This window comes from Echinops telfairi, unplaced genomic scaffold, assembly GCF_000313985.2.
Source record: "Echinops telfairi isolate 266 unplaced genomic scaffold, ASM31398v2 ScPeMD7_7427;HRSCAF=8465, whole genome shotgun sequence".
Taxonomy (NCBI): Eukaryota; Metazoa; Chordata; class Mammalia; order Afrosoricida; family Tenrecidae; genus Echinops; species Echinops telfairi.
In genome coordinates, this window is record NW_022111327.1 from 2,955,419 (window position 1) to 2,975,922 (window position 20,504).

The following is a 20,504-nucleotide window of genomic DNA, read 5'->3' on the forward strand; positions in this document are numbered from 1 at the left end:
ACTAGTTGTCCCGGATGATGTCTTGCTATTCATTTAATGGTAAGAAGCTAGATGTGATGTCTCATTTTTTGCAGAAATATTAAAGGCTGAACATTGTCATCCATTTCTAAGCCTCTGCAGAAACACAGTGTGATAAGAAACTTAATCTGTCACAATGGTGCCCCACTGTTGCTTCCATAGGATACAGCTGTGTGTATCAGTTCAATATTAGATAGTGTACTGCTCAAGGTTTCTTTCCATGTAGTTTCGCTGATACAAACATTTGGCAGGCTAACTTTTGTAGAGGCAGCCCTGGTGGCACAGTGGTTAAATGCTCGGCTGCTAACTAAAGGCATGGTGGCTCAAACCCACTAAACAACTCTGTGGGAGAAAGACCTAGCACACTCACCAATGACTACATGGGAGAAAGATGAGTCAGTCTGTTTCCATAAAGATTTCCCAAACCCAAACCAAATTTACTGCCATCAACCAAATTTACTGAGGTTCAATTCCTATTCATAGCATCCTTATAGGACAGGGTAAACCTGCCTCTATAGGTTTCCAAAACTGTAACTCTGACTGTAGAAAGCCTCATCAGTCTCCTGTGGAGAGAATGGTGGTCTAGCAATACAGTATGGGGAATGTCTGCTGTACATGGGGTCACTATGAGTCAGAATTCACTCAATGTCACTCAACAACAATAGACTTTGTGGTAGGATTTGAAAACCTTTAACACTCCTGGCCTAAATTCATATCTCCTTTGTGGACTATAGTGCCTGAAACACATACAAGAAATATTTTACTTGAACTTGCTTCCTTTGGGATAGCTCAAGCTCAAGCTCACCAACATCAAGTCCATTGTGATTCATAGTGACCCTATAGGAGAAATGGCCCTGTGTATTTCTGAGACTGTAAATTCTTTATAGGAATAAAGAATTGCCTGTCTCCCAAGGAGTGACTGGTAGTTTTTAACTGCTGACCTTTCTGTTAGCAGCCCTGTGTGTGACCCACTGCCCCATCTGGACTCCTCTCTTTGGGATAAGGTGATATTAAAATGCAAATGCTGCTCTCCAGAGGGAAAATCCTGAGTTATTAAATTCATTGCCATCGAGTCAATACTGACTCATAGCGACTCTATAGGACAAGGTATAATTGCCCCTGTGGGTTCCGGAGACTGTAACTCTTTACAGGAATAGAAAGCCCTGTCTTTCTCCCATGGAGTAGCTGGTGGTCCCAAACTGCTGACCTTAAGGATCACAGTACAATGCATAATATTAGGAATCAGACTTGTGTTGGAAATCCTGAATCTATTACTATATGATTCTGTCTAACTATGTGACCCTGCAATATTTACTTGCCCTTCTGAGCCTGTTTTCTCTTCTGTAGAGTGGAGATAGTAATATATCACTGTGAGAATGAAATGAGATAACCCCAACCCTCTACTGTTGTCAATTCCATCTCATAGTGACCCTATAGGACAGAGTAGAACTGCGTTTATGGGTTGCTGAGGCTATAAATATCATATGGAAACAGTGACTCATCTTCCTCTCATGGAGTGACTAACTGGCAGGTTTATAAGGTCTTCCTCCCAGAGAACTCTTGGGTGGGTTTGAACCATCAACCTTGCCTTTACCAGTCAAGTACTTAACCATTGTGCCACCAGGGCTCCTTAGTGCATGTAAATCAACATAGTAAGTGCTCAGTGAAGGACATTTGCTGTTGGCTGCCACCAAGATGCCCAACCCCTCTGATCATGGCAAACCCCGTGCACCATAAAATCAAGGATCAGGGAGCTTGTTAGATATTCTGTCTAGTCCTGTGTCATCCCAGTGATCAGTTACAAGTTGGCTCACTGAGATCCATAGGGTTTTTATTGGCTAGTTTTTTGAAGTCTGTCTTAGTTTGGAAGCCATAAGGAGCACCGGCCAGGAATGAAAATCTGATCTCCTATTTAGTTTGAGGGTCAGAAACAAGGTAAGATCTGGTATGGGAATGCTGTTCAGAGCAAAGACCTTGGTGGGGTGGTGATATAGCCAGGGAGTACAATGGAACACTGGGGACCTGGGGTTAGATGAGTGAAGATGGGAAGCATTGAAGCAAAACCCAGCATGAACTTTTCAACAAGAACTTGTACAGTAATCTAGTCTTGGTCCTGCTGAGGACACAATGCTTTGTGAAGTAATGATATGATATGGATATGGAGAGCAGTAGAGGTTAAGTGCTGGCTCCCTGTCAGGAATACTCTAGTCTACCCAGCCCTTCTCAAATGTTTATGTGCATACCAATCACCTAGGCATCTTGTTAAAGGGCAGGTTCTGATTCAATAGGTCTGGGGTGAAACCCAAGAGCCTGCATTTGTAACAAGCTTCCTGACCCATGATGAAGTAGATGTTCCTCGTCAGCATGCCTTACTCTGAGAAGCAAGGTTCCATTGCAGCTTGCAAAATAACTCACAGCAAGACAAAGAGAGATGGCTGGGGAAACCCAGAGGTTTACTCAGCTAAGTCTCCATAGAGTGGAAGCAATTTGACGCAGTCACGATCTACAGTCTGGTTCTTAGTTTTGTAAGCTTTGAAATGTAATTGGAAGCATAACCAGAGGCTGTGCTCCTGGGGACTGACTCACACTTAACCAAATTCACAAGAGACTAATATATAAACCAGAATGCCAATTGATTAATTTATAATGAGAAGTATAACTTCCAAGTGGACCAGATACCAGTGTTTGCTGATCAGTACATTATCTCCCTGTAGGCATATTTACATGGGGAGCTAAATGAGAATAAGCAGGTTGCTTGGTGAGGACAAAACTCAGACCAAGGAGAGTTCATAGGATGAATTTAATGGTTCACGTCATCAAATTGTGTTAGTTTGGTGCCTCTCCATCTCTACTATTAGGCTGGCCCTCCCTCCAGAATAATACTGGTGACACTAGCCCCTCACCAGTCTCTCAGCCTCCTTCCACAATCTTTTTTTTTTTTTTGGGGGGGGGACAGTGTATCCAGAATGAACTTAATATTTTAAGCTCAGATGTCAGCGTATAAGTCATTTGCTCCATTGATTTTGATACAAAGTTCCCAATTTCAAACACATTGTTATAAAAAGTTGAAAACATACGGTACAACGATTACACATACACTTACCATCTAGATTCAACCACTGTTCCCATTGTTCCATACTTGATGTGTATCTGTACATCTGTGCTAACTTGCACGGATGTGTGTGCATATTCAGTCTACATCTTGTTAAACTCCTGTAGGATTCTTCTAAACTCTTAATGATCTGAAGCAGCCTACTGCACTAGCTTCAGTTCCCCTTTGTGCCCTATTTGGACCTCAGTTATAATGAACAACTACTAGTTCCCTGAATGTTTCCTGGTGTTCTCATACCATATGCAATTTCCTGTTTGAACACCCTTACTTTTTTTGGGGGGGGTGGTAATTCTACTTTTTCTTAAAGACTCAACCTCATTGATGTTCCTGATAACATCGTTCTCATAGCACAATCATAGCATTTGTCACACTGGACTGCTATTTTCTATTTATTTCACTAAGTGCCCCACTAAACTTTGAACTCTCTGGGGACGGGGGTGGGGGAGACCTCTTTCTTTTGTTTCTGTAACCCCACCTCTCTAGTTCCTTTACCATGGTTAAGTGTTCGGTAATCAGAAAATCCAGCTACAACCTGGTTACCTCATAAACCCATTTGTCACTGAGTCTATTCCGACTCACAGCAGTCCTGTTGCACAGAGTAGAACCACCCTATTAGAATTTGAAGGCCGTAATCTTTATGGAAGCAGACTGCCACATCTTCTCCCATGGTATAGCTAGTGAGTTTGAACCACTGCCATTTCAATTAGCAGCCAAGACCTTAATCACTACCGGGGTTCCTTAGTTACATGATAAACCAAAAAACCAAGCCTACTGCCCTTGAGTTGATTTCAACTCAGCTACATTATTAAAACAAACAAACGAGCCAAAACAACCTCCAAAGTCACTGCCATCAAATCCTTTCGGACGCATAGCAATCCTAGAGGACAGAGTTGAATGGTCCATGTGGGTTTCTAAGACTAAATCTTTACTGGTGTAGACAGCTTCATCAGTCTCCTGCAGAGCTCCTGGTGATTTCCAACTGCTGACTTTGTGGTCAGCAGCCCAACAGCTAATCAGTTATGCCACCAGGGCTCCCACTTAGTTATATTATAGGTACCTCAAAATCAACTTGTCTAAATTGAGTTTTTCTCCCCTCCCCTGCTCATCCTTCTACATTCCCTGATTGAACACTGTCTAGTCTTCTAAGCCGAAAACTTCAGAGTAATCCCTAACTCCTTCCTCTCTTTCATCTTCTAAACCAAGTCCTATGGATTCTACCTCCCAAACACATTTCACTAACAGTTTAATCTATGACATCTTCATATCTCCATTGGAACACTGCCAACAACCTTCCGTTTGGGCTTCCAGCTTCTACTCTGGTCCCCTCCAATATATTAACGACACAAGCCATAATGATCTCTAAAACCCCGATCTGATTACATCCCTCCCTGCTGAAAATCCTGATTATATTACTCCTTGCATTTGGATCAAATCCAAACTCCCTTGCTTTATCCAAAGGACCCTCAAGAACTAGCTTTTGTGTACCTCTTGAGCTTCATCTTTTAATTTGTCTTTGTACTTTAGCATCCAGCCATTTTGAACTACCATATTGTTGTGTACATAACACACATGAGCTGCTTCCCCCGCCCCAACCTTCCCCATTCCCCAAGGCATTTTTGTAAATGCACTGTGCTTATTTTGACATGCCATTTTTTTTTAATAGCAGAGCATGCTTACAAAAGTATCTTGAGAGGAGGGCATAATTAGAAAAAATTACAATGCATGTGATAAGAATTGTACGAGCCCCCAATAAAATGATTTAAATTTAAAAAAATGTTCACTTTCTTTAGGACATATTGTTCTTCCAAGTATAATATAATTGATCATCATGCAAGTAATCTTGACTGAATTTTCACCAGCAAATTCATTTCTTGAATTATACCATTTCTTACAGATGGCTGGAACTCTACTCCTAGGTAACTTTGATCTCAGAGTTTAACATTATCAGTAGTTTGAAGGACCATGCTATGGTACCCATATATCTCTCCCCTTGGCCTCTAAAATACCTTCCAGTTGCTAGGATTCATGTTTCACAGAAGTGTTCACTTATATGAATTTCAGATGCTGCTTGGTGCATGGTGTTAATTTTCTTCGGGGTTTCTCTCGAGTCATGAGGGCACAATCAACTCATGCTTAACCTTTGGGAATAATGATATTGATTAAGTGCATTAAGTTGGGCCAGGGTCAGAGGAGAGTGGTTGATGAAGAATTTGACAAATATTGGGCTGGATAAAGTAGATTATCATTCTTTGAATAAAAAAGGGGGCTAAGATTGAACATTCTCAATATAATTTGCTCTGATTATTACCACAAAGTAGCAGCTTTAATATTATTTTTAAGTTATTGGGCCCCTAAAGTTGTTTAATAAAAAAATAATAAACATGTATACTTTTAAATATTTAATAGATTATTATCACAACAGGTTTAGTTTATAGGACAATTGTGCAGAAAGTACCGCATTCCACATCCCCCTTCTTCCCACATACACCGTTTATCCTAGTATCCTATTATCTTGCATCCTATTTTGTGGTCCATTTTTTGCAACTGATGAAACAATACTGTTCATCAGTAAAGTCCATACTTTAGGTTAGGATTTATTTTTTGTGTTGTATTGTCATATGATGTGAGACTAATTTCTGTTAGAAAACAATGCAAGACTAATCCCAAGGAAGTGCAGATTAAAGACATCCCAAATGTCCAAATGTCCAAAATTTCCAAAATGCTTTATCTGTCCATTTATCAGTCCTGATATCAACCACCACTCTTCCCCTTAGTCCAGTCCCTTAAGTCCTAGGGTTTTGCAATTCACTGCAACATTTTACAGAACTCACAAGTGTTAAGGAAATTGATCATGTGATTGTGGGTGCTCCTAAGTCCAAAGTCCAAAGTTTATATGTCAGTATGGCGGCTCCCCCCACCCCCCGCATCTACAAGGCTGCAGAAGTTGGTAAAATCAGGTCAGGTGATATGCCACAATTCCAGTTCCAAGAACCAGAGGTCAGGCAGACACAAGCCAGGTGCAGGATCATGAGCCTGAGGCAAAAATGTTAAAAAGTCAAAGCAGTTCTCCTTGATTTTATGCAAGCTCAACCAGGAAGGGGAAGTCACAAAAATAATGGCTTTGATGGAAGTGTGGCTTTGGATTTCAGCACAGCATTCCCCAAGGAAACAAATGGTGCTAACTTGAATCACAAGCTCTGGTAAAGTGGAGACTCAAAATCCAACTGTAATCCTCTCCATGAGGATAGCAAAGAAAGCCCTCCAAAATGGGATTAGGACCACAGGTGTCCAGGCTAGAATCTACATCACAAAAGGTACTATGGCTCAACGGGTCATATTAATTAATTGACTGCATCTCATACGAATTTTGAAAATACAGCATGCCAGTAAGCACTATTATAGTATCACACAGCATGGTTTCCCTCCCCTTAAATGCCCTGTGCTCCATTTATTCATCCCTCCTCCAGCCCCCAGATTGCCAGGCAACCCCTGATCTTTTCACTGTCTATAAATTTGCTTCTTCTACATGTCACATTGCTGGAACCATGCAGTATGTAGTTTGCTTTTCAAACTGGTTTCTTTGACTTAGCAGTGTGCACCGAAGGTCCCTCGATGTCTTTTCATGGCTTAATAGCTCATTTCTTTTTGTTTGTTGCTGAATAACACTTCATTGTACCACAGCTTGGCTATCCATTCACCTATCTTGGTTGCTTCTAATTTGGGGGTTGTTTCTTTGCCTGCTGGATCATATGGTATGCCTGTGTTGACCTTAGTAAGAAATGACCAATCTGTCTTTCAAAGAATTGTTGATGTAAATATGATTAAATCTGACGGTAGTACCTAACAGCAGTCTTTGTTTTTGTTGTTGTTAGGTGCCCTGGAGTTGGTTCTGACTTGTAGTGACTTTATTATAGACAACAAGACCCTCCGCCCTGCTCCATCCTTGCAATTGTTCTGATGTTTGAGCTCAACGATGTCGCCACTCTGTCAATCCATCTCGCTCACCATAGGAAAGTCTTCCTCTTCCTTGTCTAGGGGCTGGTCTCTCCTAACAAGTGCCAGGTAGGTGAGATGAAGTCTCACCATCCATGCCTCTTCTGGGGCTTCAAAACGTCCATGGGAGAATTGGAATTAAAAGATAAGGAAATTCTCCGAAGAACTTTGTGAAGCTTCCCTGGCATTATATAGTGTCCCTTTCTATGCAAAAATAAAGAAATATTTCTAGATACTCTAAAGACCTGTGTAGCATAATAACCGAATAATAAAGTTTTTATACGGGTCGTGAAGTAATGGCGCTTTGTTATGACAAACCAAGGCATGTACTTTGAATTTGTCCTATCATTGGCTCTATGATGGTTGGAGCATAACTACGGGCTATGATCCTGACCCAATCAACGCCTGTGCTTCCTTTTTGAGAACAGAGCTTCCTTTGGAAGGGACACCTGGGGCAGTATGTTTAGCCTGGGGTCAGGGTAAGAAGCAAATACATTTATTTGTATGAGGTTTGCTTGGAGCAGGAAAAGGGGGCGGTGGCGGGTGGGGGTGGGGGTGGGGAGTCATTTGGGGCCAGCAAAGAAAGGTTAGCAATTTGCTTTTCCTGTGGCCACCCTCCTTTCAGTCAACAGCTTGCTCCTAGCACCACCCACCTACCCAAATCCTCTAGAGGACAACTCGGACCCTTTGGATCCACTCTTTCTGACTCCTTTCACGTGCTAGCACCTCGAGCCTGAAATGTCCTTTGAGGCAACTGTTTGCAGGGGAAAATGGACTGTGGCCCATTCCAAACGGACTTGAAGCCTCTCCTGTCGGGGTTTTCCGGTTGGTCTGTTTGGCTCTTTTCCTTACACGCCCAGGCCACGCCGTCCCAGAGCGCACTGGAAAGCGTTCGCCGCCTGTTACCCGTTTAAGAGGCGGATCCCGCAGTGTCCTTTCCTCTCGCGCCGCCACCTCTACCCCAGGCGGCGGGGCGGAGCTTCCCGCTGGAGCCCCGAGCCCGACTTGGCCGCAGCAGTCGCGGCGCCCAGTGCCAGCAGTGGGAAGCTGCCTCCGCGGCGACATCCCTGACGCGGCGTGCTGGGACCCTGCGCCTGGGACCCGGCGACCGGCCGGCCTCTCCGGCCCTCCCCCCACCTGGCGCGCCCCTGGTGGCGGCTGGGGTCCCGCTGAGCGCCCGGCGGGCGCGTGTCCCGGGGGCCCTCAGGAGCCGCGGAGCGCGCGCGCCATGGGGCCGCCGCCCGCGTCCCGGGTCGCCGGCCGCGGCTGTCCCCGACTGCTCGCCTGGGGGCTGCTGCTGGCCCTGAGTCCGCACGCGCACAGCTCCCGCGGGGCCGAGGCCGTGTGGACCGCGTACCTCAACGTGTCGTGGCGGGCGCCGAACACCGGCGTGAACCGCACCGTGTGGGAGCTGAGCGAGGAGGGCGTGTACGGACAGGACTCGCCCCTGGAGCCCGTGGCCGGGGTCCTGGTGCCGCCCGACGGCCCCGGGGCGCTCAACGCCTGCCACCCGCAGACGAATTTCACGGTGCCCACGGTCCCGGGGGACTGGGGGGGCGTCGTGCAAGTCTCGTGGTTGGCCCTCATCCAGCGCGGCGGGGGCTGCACCTTTGCGGACAAAATCCACCTGGCTTACGAGAGAGGGGCGTCCGGAGCCGTCATCTTTAACTTCCCGGGGACCCGCAATGAGGTCATTCCTATGTCGCACCCGGGTGAGTGCAGCTGCTAAATTGCACCTCTGTGAAGCCCGGCCGCCGCGTCCCACGTCTGCGTTTCCTAGGTGCCCTTCACCCTTCCCTTGGCTCCAAAGGAAAACGAGTGTCCTTTCTGCCCCTCTTCCCCCTCCCCGCCCCCCCCGTGTGCGGCAAGGGCTTCCCCTCCCTGAGACTGACCACGCGAGGGGGTCCGGCCGGTGGCGGGGCGCGGGGTGGCGGCCGCGGGGCGGGGGGATCATTCCGAAAATTCCCACTCAGATGGAAATAGCGCAAACAGGGGCGGAGGCTGGCAAACTGGGCCGAGGGACAGTTTCAGCTCTGGTGTCCCTTTCCTTTGGCATTTCACAGCAATGAATGCCATGTCTGTGATGAAAAGGTTGGTGGGCATTGCCTTTGGAATGGCTGAGAGGACTGTCTGGAAATCCTGTCCCCACTCTTTCCTGCTCCCCAATCCCAGGCTGGCTGCAGCGCCTCTTGTCCCTGATTGTTCTGTCCAGGTTTCCCAAGGTATCAGGTACAAGAATGTGTGATGGTGCCTTGTTCACCTCCTTGCAATTTTGGTGGGAACTTTGCTGAGCTCCTGGGCTCTTCTCCGCCCCCACCCCCACCCCCTAGTCTCTAGGCCCACATGATTGATATGATCCATGTTTTCAGTTTCCTCTGAAAAAAAAATCGGATTGAGGTTATTGAGTTCCAAAACAGGTGATTAATGTAATTGAAAAAGAAGAGATCTATTATGCATGAGGACAACAAAGACCTTAGACTGTGGAAAAAGTAGCTGGGGTAGTTTTTCAATGTGTGGGTTATTATTTTTCACCTTTCAATTACCTTTCCAGAAACCACCATCTTTGTGAGTAGGTATCTGTTTTATAGATACAGGATCTATGTAGATAGTGTGTGTATATAGGGCCAGGGCCTCTGTAGATACCTATATGTACAGCATATATACCTTATGTCTGTGGTTTGTATGTATGCCTTCTGCATGTATTGGGGGGGGGGTGTATCTCCTACGATCCAAAGGACACAAATACTTTTTCTTTTGAGAACAAGGAAGAGACACTGGCAATAACAGCATATTGTCGCGGTCCAGAGCTGGGCCTTGAGGCAGACCTTGGTTCAAATTCCATTTCCCTTGTTTATTAGTCCTGCGACCTTGGGCAACTTAGTTTAAGTTTTCAGAGTCTAGATTCCTTCATCTGGTCATGTGAGAATGAATGATAAGAAAGAATTACCTGTCACCATAAAAAAAAGGTTAACAAAAAAAGAAAGAACAAACTATCCCACAGACAGGTGTGCTAGCTAGGTGAGTGAAATGAAATGATACTGATCAAGAATTTAGTCCAGAGTCCAGTGCATCATCTACTCTCAGTAGAGATTAGCCAGTCAGATTATCCTACAGAGTCGCTGGAGAGATGAATCCACTCATTTAATTACTAGAGGCTTTGTGTTTTGCTTAAAATAGTCTGACAAGCCCTGCATAGAGAACACTTGCATCGAGTGCTTAGGTGGCAAAATAGAAAGAGCACTGAACTGGAACGCAGAGATTTGAATTCGTTGAGCCCTTTCTTTGCCGCTGCCAGCTTTGTGACCTTGTAGTAGTTACTCATATGTCAAATAGTATGGATGTAGCGGTTGGATGCCAAGTTGGCACGGTATACAGATTTTTTTTAAATGAACTAGATGAACTCTGAAGGTCCCTTCCAGCTAAAAATGCTATGGTTTTCAGATTTCATGTTGATTAAAGGAACAACTCTATATCTCTTGATGGATAAGGCATTGATTAGAATGAAATGAATATTTTAAAGACTGGGAAACAAAGACTTGGTAACTTTAAAGTCTTTCCATTTCAGTTTATTAAATGCAAGGGGTTGACTTTGAATCTCCCCTACACGAGGAGAGTTCCTACCAAACTGATTTCATTCCACTTCTGTTTAAGGATATAGGTGCATGTTTCTCTGACAGTTTTAGGGGACAATGAAAGTTCAACTGTGTTGAACTATGTGCCAGGCACTCTCCATACATTTCATTCTTCACTGAGAGGCAGTATGACATACTAAGAAGGGCACAGGTATTGTAGTAGAGAATGGTAATCAAATTCTGGATTTATTACACAATAGTTTTGCTGACTCTCAATCTCTCCATCTGTAAAATGAAGGTAGTATTGTGATCATTGGGAACACTGGTAGACCGTCTAGCATATAATAAACATGCAATGAATGTTAGTTTTTGTAAGTTGTATCCCACTAGGAGGCAAACTTTTAATACAGCTTTAATTTACAGTTATAAAAAAATAACATAAATATATGACTCTGCAACTGTCAAATTGAAGACATAAATATGTTGGGAGTCTAATCACAGCTGTCTTGTTTCAGGAGACTATGTGGGACTCAAGCCCTAAATATTGATCACTTAACTAAACTACACTCAGAAAGGTATTTTGAGATTAAAAAAAACAAAGGTATCATGATCCAAGATGATTGCTATAGTAAAGCTTGCCATTAGACTATCGAGCTAAAAATAGCTAACAAATGACTTGAAGTATGGAATCACATTTCTCCCTTGAACTGGAGGAACGACTTCTCAACCCAGAGGGGAAAATCACTTTGCATTTTATCCACAGGTGTTGCTGAATATTTGTAAAGTGCTTTATTGTTTGCTTTGCTTGTTCCTTCGAGTAAGTCTAGGGTGCATTGTAGTCCCTAGTCCAAAACTATTCTTGGATATATAGTAACAGATAGGACTGACGTGTGTTAACAGTATATTATTACCATGAATGACACAAACTCAGTTCCAACCAGTCAATTCCTACTCAATCCCTACCCTGTAGGACAGGGTACTGCTGCTCTTGAGAGTTTCTGAGAATATAAATCTTTACAGGAGGAGAGAGCCTCATCTTTCTCTGGTAGAGCAACTGTGGGGTTTTAACTGCTGACCTTGTGGTTAGCAGCCTAACACATAATCCACTCAGCCATAGAGTGGGTTCCTCTTGGAGCCACTAACCACGAGGGTTGCAGTTCAAACTCAATAGCCACTCCCCTGGGAGAAAGCTTTCTACTCCCGTAAAGGTACAACCTCAGAGTTCCACAGCGGCAGTTCTACCCTGTCCTAGAGGGTTGCCATGAGTGGAAATTACTCAATGGCAGGAGTTTGGTTTATGCCTTATAAAGGGATCACCAACTACAGAAAAGCCATTGCCATTAACATTTTTCTTCACCCATTCTCAAAGAGACTTTCCCTTCAATTATGTGTTTGAATTTGTGCTGAGGTATCCACTGTAGTCTTTCACAGTCCTGTGATCATGAAGATCCATGTCTCTCAAGTAACAGAAGGAAGTGATTTAGAGAAGTTGCTTTAGAACTTTTATTTAATGGAGAAAAACGTTATCAGTAAGAGCCATCAATTAGAAAATGAGGTTGTTTGGGTGAGTCCCAAAATTTGACAAAGGAGACTTGTAGCCCTGCATCAGCCCTCTAGTTTCTTTCATTCTTTGTTTGTTTCAAAGCATCCACAAAATCCAGACTCACACAGAGAAATGATTGTAACTGATAGATAGCTATGAACAGCTTGCTTTGCAGTCTTTGGGTACTTTTTTTCCCCACTTGAATCAATCCAGAAACCAAAAAGGAAATTAGAAGGAAGTTTTTGTTTCATGGATAACTTACTGTGCACTTTTAAAAGTCTTAAATAGGAAAATCAGATAAGTAGTCAAAATTTAGGTTAAATACTAAAGCCATCTAAAATTTAGGATTGTCACAGTGAGACACATCACACATGCTCTTGCTATTGCACAACAACCTGTTCTGCTTTCTCCAACCAGATGGGCTTGAGCTCTGCCTGCCTTCTAGTTGAGCAACTCCCACATGTTGAAGTGGCGTGCATTTGAACAACTTTCCTTGAGTGAACATGTGCAGGCTTGGGTTTATTGAAAGACCTGTGTAGAGTTACAACTTTCATAATAATCCATGACACATTTTCAACAATTTCCAGCATTCAAAGGTCTGCCAAAGAGAAGGAGAAGAAGGAGCCAAGCAGTTGAAATTAATGATTTGGTGATCTACAGAGGCATACAGTTTGACATTTAGTTGCTTGTTTGTATAAATTGTTGAAAGACAGTAGAGAAGATGAGGGGCTTCAAAAAGTTGGTGGAAATGGAATGAACAGGTAATATCATTTTTTAAGCCCTTGGATTAGTTGAGACATTGGGCTCTGCTATTTACTTTTTTTTTTTATAACCTTAGGCCATGTATTTTAGGTCTCTTTTCTCCTATGTAAGATGGGCATAATAATAAACTTGCCTCATAAAGTTGCTGGGACTTAAACGAAAACCAGACTCACTGCCTTCGAGTCGATTCCGACTGATAGTGACCACACAGGACAGAGAAGAATTTCCCCGTGGATTTTTCGAGAGTGTAAATATTTACCCGAGGAGAAAGCCACGTCTTTCTCCCACAGAGCTGCTGGTGGTTTCCAACTGTCTATTTGTGGTTAACAGCCCAAGGCAGAACCCTCCAGAGCTCCTTTCCACTCACAAAAGACTGTGGGAAATAACATTTCACACTGGCTTATCATCACCTAACCACCCCTCAATCATTTTACATTTTATTTTTATTCTAGCATTTCTTGGAAATGGATGAGAAAACGATTGATAAGGTGGTAACCAATGTAAAAGACCATCCCAATAGCTGTTTTCACAAGTATCCTGTGTGATACCTCTACAGTATTCTCTTCATACTGTTGACTACTCCTTCTTGGAAAGTCTCAGTCTAACGCCTTACAGGCTGATCTCTCCCCTCTTGCTTTCTTTTTGCTTCATTTCCACTATGTTATTATTTCATTGATCTAACACTTCTTCCTTCCATCTATACCTAGACCCTGATAGTCCACGTACAATAAATAGCACATATCCAGTTGATTCTGTTATTTTAAACCTTCTCATGCATGTCCCTTTCTCCCTTGAAACTATTATTAGCTTGCCCGGACTGACTTCTTGTGTTTTCTCCTGGAGCCTCTAGATTGCTCCTCCTGCCTCCATTATTCTCCCTCCAGTCCTTCCTTCATGTTGCCCCCAGCACACAGCTCTGATCATATACAGCCCATTGCTTAAAAGCTCATTACTTATATTTTTTAATTTAGACTATGTTCCTCAATGGCCTACGAGGTTCTTAATATTGTGATCAGTTTTTATATCCTACTCGTGGTACAAAACAAGCATACCAAACACACTACATCACGTCAATTACAACTCATAGCAACCCCATCAGAGAACTGTCCCTCTGGGTTTGCAAGGCTGTAACTCTTTCTGGGAGTAGCAAGCCTCATTGTTTCCTGACTGTGGCAAGTACTTGTCAAAAATAACAACAACAAAACGGTTGTCATCAGGCTGATTCTTATTCCTGGCAATCCCATGTGTGTGGAGTGGAACTGCACTCAGAAGGTTTTCTTAGCTGTGACGTTTTGGAAGAAAGTCTCCAGGCCTTTCTGCTACTATACCTTTGGGTGGGCTCAACCCTCCAACCTGTCAGTTAGTAACACTTAACTCATTGTACCTCTCAAGGACTTCTCAAGGGAGCCCTGGTGGCGTAGTGGTTACACATGGGGTTGCAAAACCCAAGATCAGCAACTCAAAATCACTCAGCACCTCTGCAGGAAAAAGATGAAGCTTTCGACTTCATAAAGAGGTTACGGTTTCTAAATCCCACACGGACAATTCTAGTCTGCCCTATAGGGCCGCTTTGAGTCTAATCAACTGGATGGGAGTGGGTTTGGTTTTTTGAGAGGTAAGGACTTGTCAGTACTCTATACCTGGATCTCTAAGTAGAGTTTATTCTTTCTCATTGCTCTTTTGCTTGTACTGCTTTGGCCTCCACACTCATTCCTTCGGAGCTCAGCTGGTCAGAAACCCGTCCATCCTTCAAACCCCAATACAAATGCCTCCTCATATTTTAGAATTTCATTCTTTTGATCCTCCCACCACAGCCCACACCCCAAACAAAGTCTCTTCTCTTTTGATTCTTATAGCACTCTGCAGTTTGCTGGCAGTATTTGTTTACATTTCATTTTTTTCCTAATGGATCCATTTAAAATATATTTTTTCATATTCTCCATGGGAACCTTTGCCCCGAACACACTCTTGAAATGCTCGTTAAATTATCTTTAACACACAAGAGCTCATATGCCAGAAAAAGAACTACAGCTACTCCTCATTTATCTGACACTTCACAATGACAACAGTAGTTAAAAAAGAAAATCTGACAATGTTACCCATTAACAGCGTTACATCATGTGATCAAGAATCATCCTAGTGGTGAAGGCCTAGGTTCAAGGCAAGATTAACTTCAGCTGTGATGGCTAAAGTTTTGTGTCAGCCTAGCTGGGCCATGATTCCCAGTGATTTGATGCTTATGCAATGATGCCATTTGGCAGTTATATCATGATATCAAATGGCTGCTCTGTACTGCCGTCATCCACCATGTTGTGATCTGATATGACCAGCCTCCAGTTTTGCACCTGCTGCTTTTTTGTATAACAACCTATTCTTAGGAACCTAACCATGTCCATAAGTGAAAAGTGGGTGGCATGCAATGGGAAGAGTAATGAATGGAATGGGTTAGAATTCATTTCGTTTGAGACTTTATCCCGGATCTGTATGATATAGTAAGGTTTGTTTAGGTGATGTGAAATGCCGGTCACTCACCAAACTGTAGACTGTTTAAATCCACCCAGAGGAGCTAAGAAAGAGCGGCCTGGTGATGTCCTGTTTTCAAAGCAGCTCTAGAAACCCCTATAGAGTACAGGTCTCTTCTGGCACACATAAGGTCGCCATGAGCCAGGACCAACTTGACCGCCACTGGCAGTATGGTATGTGAGGTATTGTGCTTGGTGCTGAAGGGTACAAAATAATTAAGAGAGAGCCCCTGCCTTCTTGAAGAATGCAGAGTCTAATAGAGGGAACAAGAGTGTGCAAATACTTCAAGATTGCAGCCTCGCTAATTTCTATGGCAATCACCGTCATGGGTCAGTGAATGCATTGTTCTTTCTTACAGTCTTCAGTGGCAAAATAACCACATAACAAGAAACAAGTGGTAGGTTTATGTAGGTTTACATTGAACTCTCCCTGTGCTATCCGTAAATCATTTTAAAAATAATTCTATTGGCATAATTCATATATCATACAATTCAATAATTCAATCATATTAGGAAGAGTTGTACAGTCCTCACCACAATGGATTTTAGAACATCTCTTCTTTTTGTGCTCATTTTTATCAGTTCCCCATTTCCCCCCAGTCTCCCCTTCCATACCTCCAAGAAATCATTAATCCATTGACTGTCTCTATAGATTTATAAGTAGGATGTTTTGGTATTGAACATACCAGAGGCTTCAAAAAGTTTGTGGGAAAATTCCATGATCTTTATTTCCATTTTTTCTACAAACTTTATAAAGCTCTCCATGTTGGTAGATGTGGACTTCCATAATAGAAAATATAAACCATACAAAAAGAACATTTTATTCCTCATCTTTGGAAGATGTGTGTTATCACGAACAGAACGTCACATGTAATTGCCTTTTCCTGGTATTGAATGGAAGAAAGAGTGGAGAGTACCAGCGATGCTGACTAAGTTATTTTCTGATTATAAAATTATTCATGTGCTTTGTGGAAAACACAGAGTACAAAACAAAATAAAAAGTACCAATAATTTTACTATACAGTGAGAGCACCGCTGATAGTTGAATATAATCCTTTCTTATCTTTTTCCCTGCATAGATGTAGTTTTGGACACTACTTTAAAAATTTTTTTCTCATGAGTATTAATGAAGAAAATACTGAAAGTTTAAAACAAGAAGGAAACATTTATATATATTTAGCCTTTTGATACCTTTCCACTGTCTTTTTCCTCCTTTTACTGTGCATATCTGTTATTTTATAATCTGTAATGATACTGTGACTACAATATCTGTGCCCTGCTTTCATTATTAGCATTCCCCCCAATCATTAAAAATACGAATGGGGTTTTCTCATAGTTGAAAGTTGTAACTACAACTTGGACTACGGGAGATTGAGCCTCTGTTGGCTACCAAAAGGAAGTAGGACAATGCCAGTGGGGAAGCATGTGAATTGGGACAGCTAAAGTAAACAAAAGTATGTTCACAGACATCGCAATGATCAATGTACACCCCACCCCCAGGAGGACGAACAACAGAAATGTGGATGAAGGGAGACAGTGGATGGACGGTGTAAAATATGAAAGTAAAAATAATCTATAAATTATCAAGGATTCACGAGGGTGGGAGGACAGGGGAGGGAGGGGGGGAAAGCGGAGCTGATACCAAAGGCTCAAGTAGAAAGAAAACGTTTTGGAAATGATGATGGCAACATATGTACAAATGTGCTTGCTATAATTGATGTATGGATTGTTATAAGAGCTGTAAGGGCCCCCAATAAAATGATTTATTAAAAATTTTAAAAGTATGTTCACAGAGATATGTGATCTTTATATAATACCTTTTAAATATCTAAAACTTGTCCATCCTGATTGCCATTGAGTCGACTCTGACTCATCGTGACCCTATGGGACCAGGTAAAACTGCCCCTGTGGTTTTCTGAGCTGTAAATCTTTCTAGGAGTAACTATGTAGCCCACTCTGCCATCAGCGCTCCTTGTTATTATCTATGCATGGAGAAGACAAGAAAGAAGGATGCTAAAATATTAGAGGTGCTATCATTGGGCTGCTAACCACAAGGATAACAGTTTGAAGCGACCAGCTGCTCTGTGGGAGAAAGATCAGGCTTTCTACTCAGAAACAGTTGAACACATTAAGAGAGTTCTGCACTGTCCTACAGGGTTGCTATGAGTTGGACTTGGCTTAGTAGCAGCGAGTTGGGATCACTGTTTGGTGAAATTATCGGTAATTTTTATTCTCCATTTTATGTTCTGTGTTTTCTAAGTTTCTGCAAGGTGAGTAGTTTTAATTGTACTTTAGTTTCTTTTGCCTCACACTATCCCTAATAGCAGTGGTTCTCAACCTTCCTAATGCCACGACCCTTTAATACAGTTCTTCATGTTGTGGTGCCCCCCCGCCCCCTCCCCGGCATAAAATTGTTTTAGTTACTACTTCATAACTGTAATTTTGCTACTGTGATGAATCTGGCGCCCCCTATGAAAGGGACATTCAACCCCCAAAGGGGTCGTGACCCACAGGTTGAGAACCGCTGTCTTATAGGAGCATAGGGATATCCTTTTTGGAATATAGGGATATCTTTGTCATATTGGGATTTGCACCCAGTTTCCGTGTTGCTTTCACTAAAATGTCTTTTCTTTAATCATGATGACCACTGAACTGTGAAACACTCTTTTCCCCAGAGGTCATTGGCAGTGGTATGGCAAGTACTGCCAAGGAATAAATACTTTTTGTGTATGTAAATTTTATTGAAGCACAACAGACATGCCAAAAGAGGTACATAAAATCTAAGTGTACAGCTCAGTGAATTTTCACAAAGTGAATATACCTGTGGTAACAGCACACCTTGACAGAACAGTACCAGAACCCCGAAGACCCCACTTGCACCCTAAAGATGAAATATTTTTTGATAGCAATATAGTGGCTACATTTTTCTCTTTTTTTATGACCAGCTTTTTCACCTTGTGCAGCATGTAGTAGGAGCTCCATCACCCACAGGAAGTCTCTTGCACTGTGCTGGAACTACGTCATTGTGTGATACTCAGCATCCTAAGACCATAGGGAGTTAATACCAAGCAAGAGGGCGCATTTACTTTTTGATGCAATTCCTAAGCCAGTTCAGAGTTGCCACACTTTGCTGTTAACACCACCCACTTTGGAGCCCTATGAGCCAAGAAGAGCACAAGGGCTCTTTGTTGTTATGCCATTTCCTGCTTTTTTTTTCTTTTTTTTTTGAGCTCTTCGGCATGCTTTTCTGTATATAATGATGTATGGTTACTGCTTGAATTCACTCAGGGACTTAGAGCGATATTCTAGAAGAAAATTTGGTCATACAGATGAAGATGTGGGAAACTTGATTGAGGGAGTTATGTTCAGAATCTAGTCCCAATTTCCTTTGTGGCAATACTTGAGTGTTCAACTTAGTGTGAAACAAAACAAAACATTGATTTTGATATTTTTTGGGAGGAGGGGAGATAGCATTGGAATTGATGTGTGTGTCTCAAACATGTTGTCATTTCAGGCAAAATGTTGAAATGGCTTACTTAAATGCTTCCTAGAACTCTAAACTTCCTTGTTGTAAGGTGCCGACTCAGTCTCTGTGTTCTGCAAAAGCACCATTCTCATTCTCCATAGTTTGTTATGAGTCATAGTCACATGGGTTTTCGTAATCAATAAAACATAGGTAAACATCTTCCTCGTATTCTCTGCTTTCAGCCAAGATCCATCTGATATCAGTAATGGCATCCCTCACTCCACATTCTCTGGTGAATCCGGCTTAAATTTCTGACAGCGTTCTGTTGATGGTCTACGGCATCCACTTACAAATTATCTTCAGCTGAATTTTACTTGCGTGTGATAGTAATTATGTCCAATAATTTTCATAGTCTGTTGAATTATCTTTCCTTGGAATGGGCACAACTGTAGCGGGTGGTTTCAAACTGCTGATCTTACCATCAGCAGCCCAACTCCTAACCACTATGCCACCAGATAGTTGGATGGCATTCTATTGTGGTTTGTATTTTGCATGGGTGTCGTTGGTGTAGATTGCCAGGCCTTTGTTCCTAGTCTAGAAGCTCCTCTGAAATAGGTTCCCCATGGATGACCTGCTGATAATTTGAAATACCAGTGGCATAGCTTCCAGCATCACAGTGATACACAAGGCACCACGGTATGACACATCACAGCTGGGTGGTGGGCTTACTCTCCCTCTCCCCCTTCATTATCCTTTCCATTCAGGACTTTTAAGGGGAGTGCCAAATTTAATACTTTAGTATGAAGAACTCATTATGTTGGCATTCTTTACACATGAGACATTGGCTTCATCTAATGACACTAGCTTTTGTCATTCTAGTAAAAAGAAGAATTATAGTAGGTTGACAGTAGAGAGGAATCATTGTTCTCATTTGACACTTTTGAATTAAGATCTAGAATATATAAGCTCAAGCAAACTTGCATTTATCATGTCATCAAATTGAATTATTTACTTTTATTAGCATTTTTCTTAAAATGATACTCTGCTATGAATAAAAACACATACTACCATTTGGTGGTTTACACAAGAAGCTGTCTGATTCAGGGGTTACTGCTGTACTCCTTTGTTTCTTCTTACGGTACCTTTTGCATCTTTTTCTTCCTCTTCATCACCTTCCATAGCTTTATTCTACCTTAAAAACAAACAAACAAAAAGAGTAAAAACAGGGCCCAAATCCACTGCCATTGAATCAATTCCAACTCATAGTGACCCCATAGGACGGAGTAGAATTGCTCCTGTGGGTTTCCAAGACTGTAAACATTTACAGGAGCAAACAGCCTAGCTTCATCTTTTTCCTGTGGACTTGAGCTGTAGACCTTGTGGTTAGCAGCCCAACTCATAACCCACTACACCATCTCTTACACCTGCACACCCCCTCTGGCAGCCCATTCTTTTTTTAAATCATTTTATTGGGACTCATGCAATTCATCACAATACATAGATCAATTGTGTAAAG

General features: G+C 42.5%; 1 protein-coding gene across 1 annotated transcript in view; it reads left to right on the forward strand.

Moving 5' to 3' along the window:
- Positions 1-8,351: 8,351 nt before the first annotated feature.
- The window catches only part of RNF128 (ring finger protein 128), a 71,852-nt gene continuing 59,699 nt past the window's right edge, over positions 8,352-20,504 (forward strand). The window contains exon 1 of the mRNA XM_004710025.4: positions 8,352-8,835. Coding sequence (XP_004710082.1) covers positions 8,352-8,835 — 484 coding nt within the window. The remainder of the gene's footprint in view (positions 8,836-20,504) is intronic.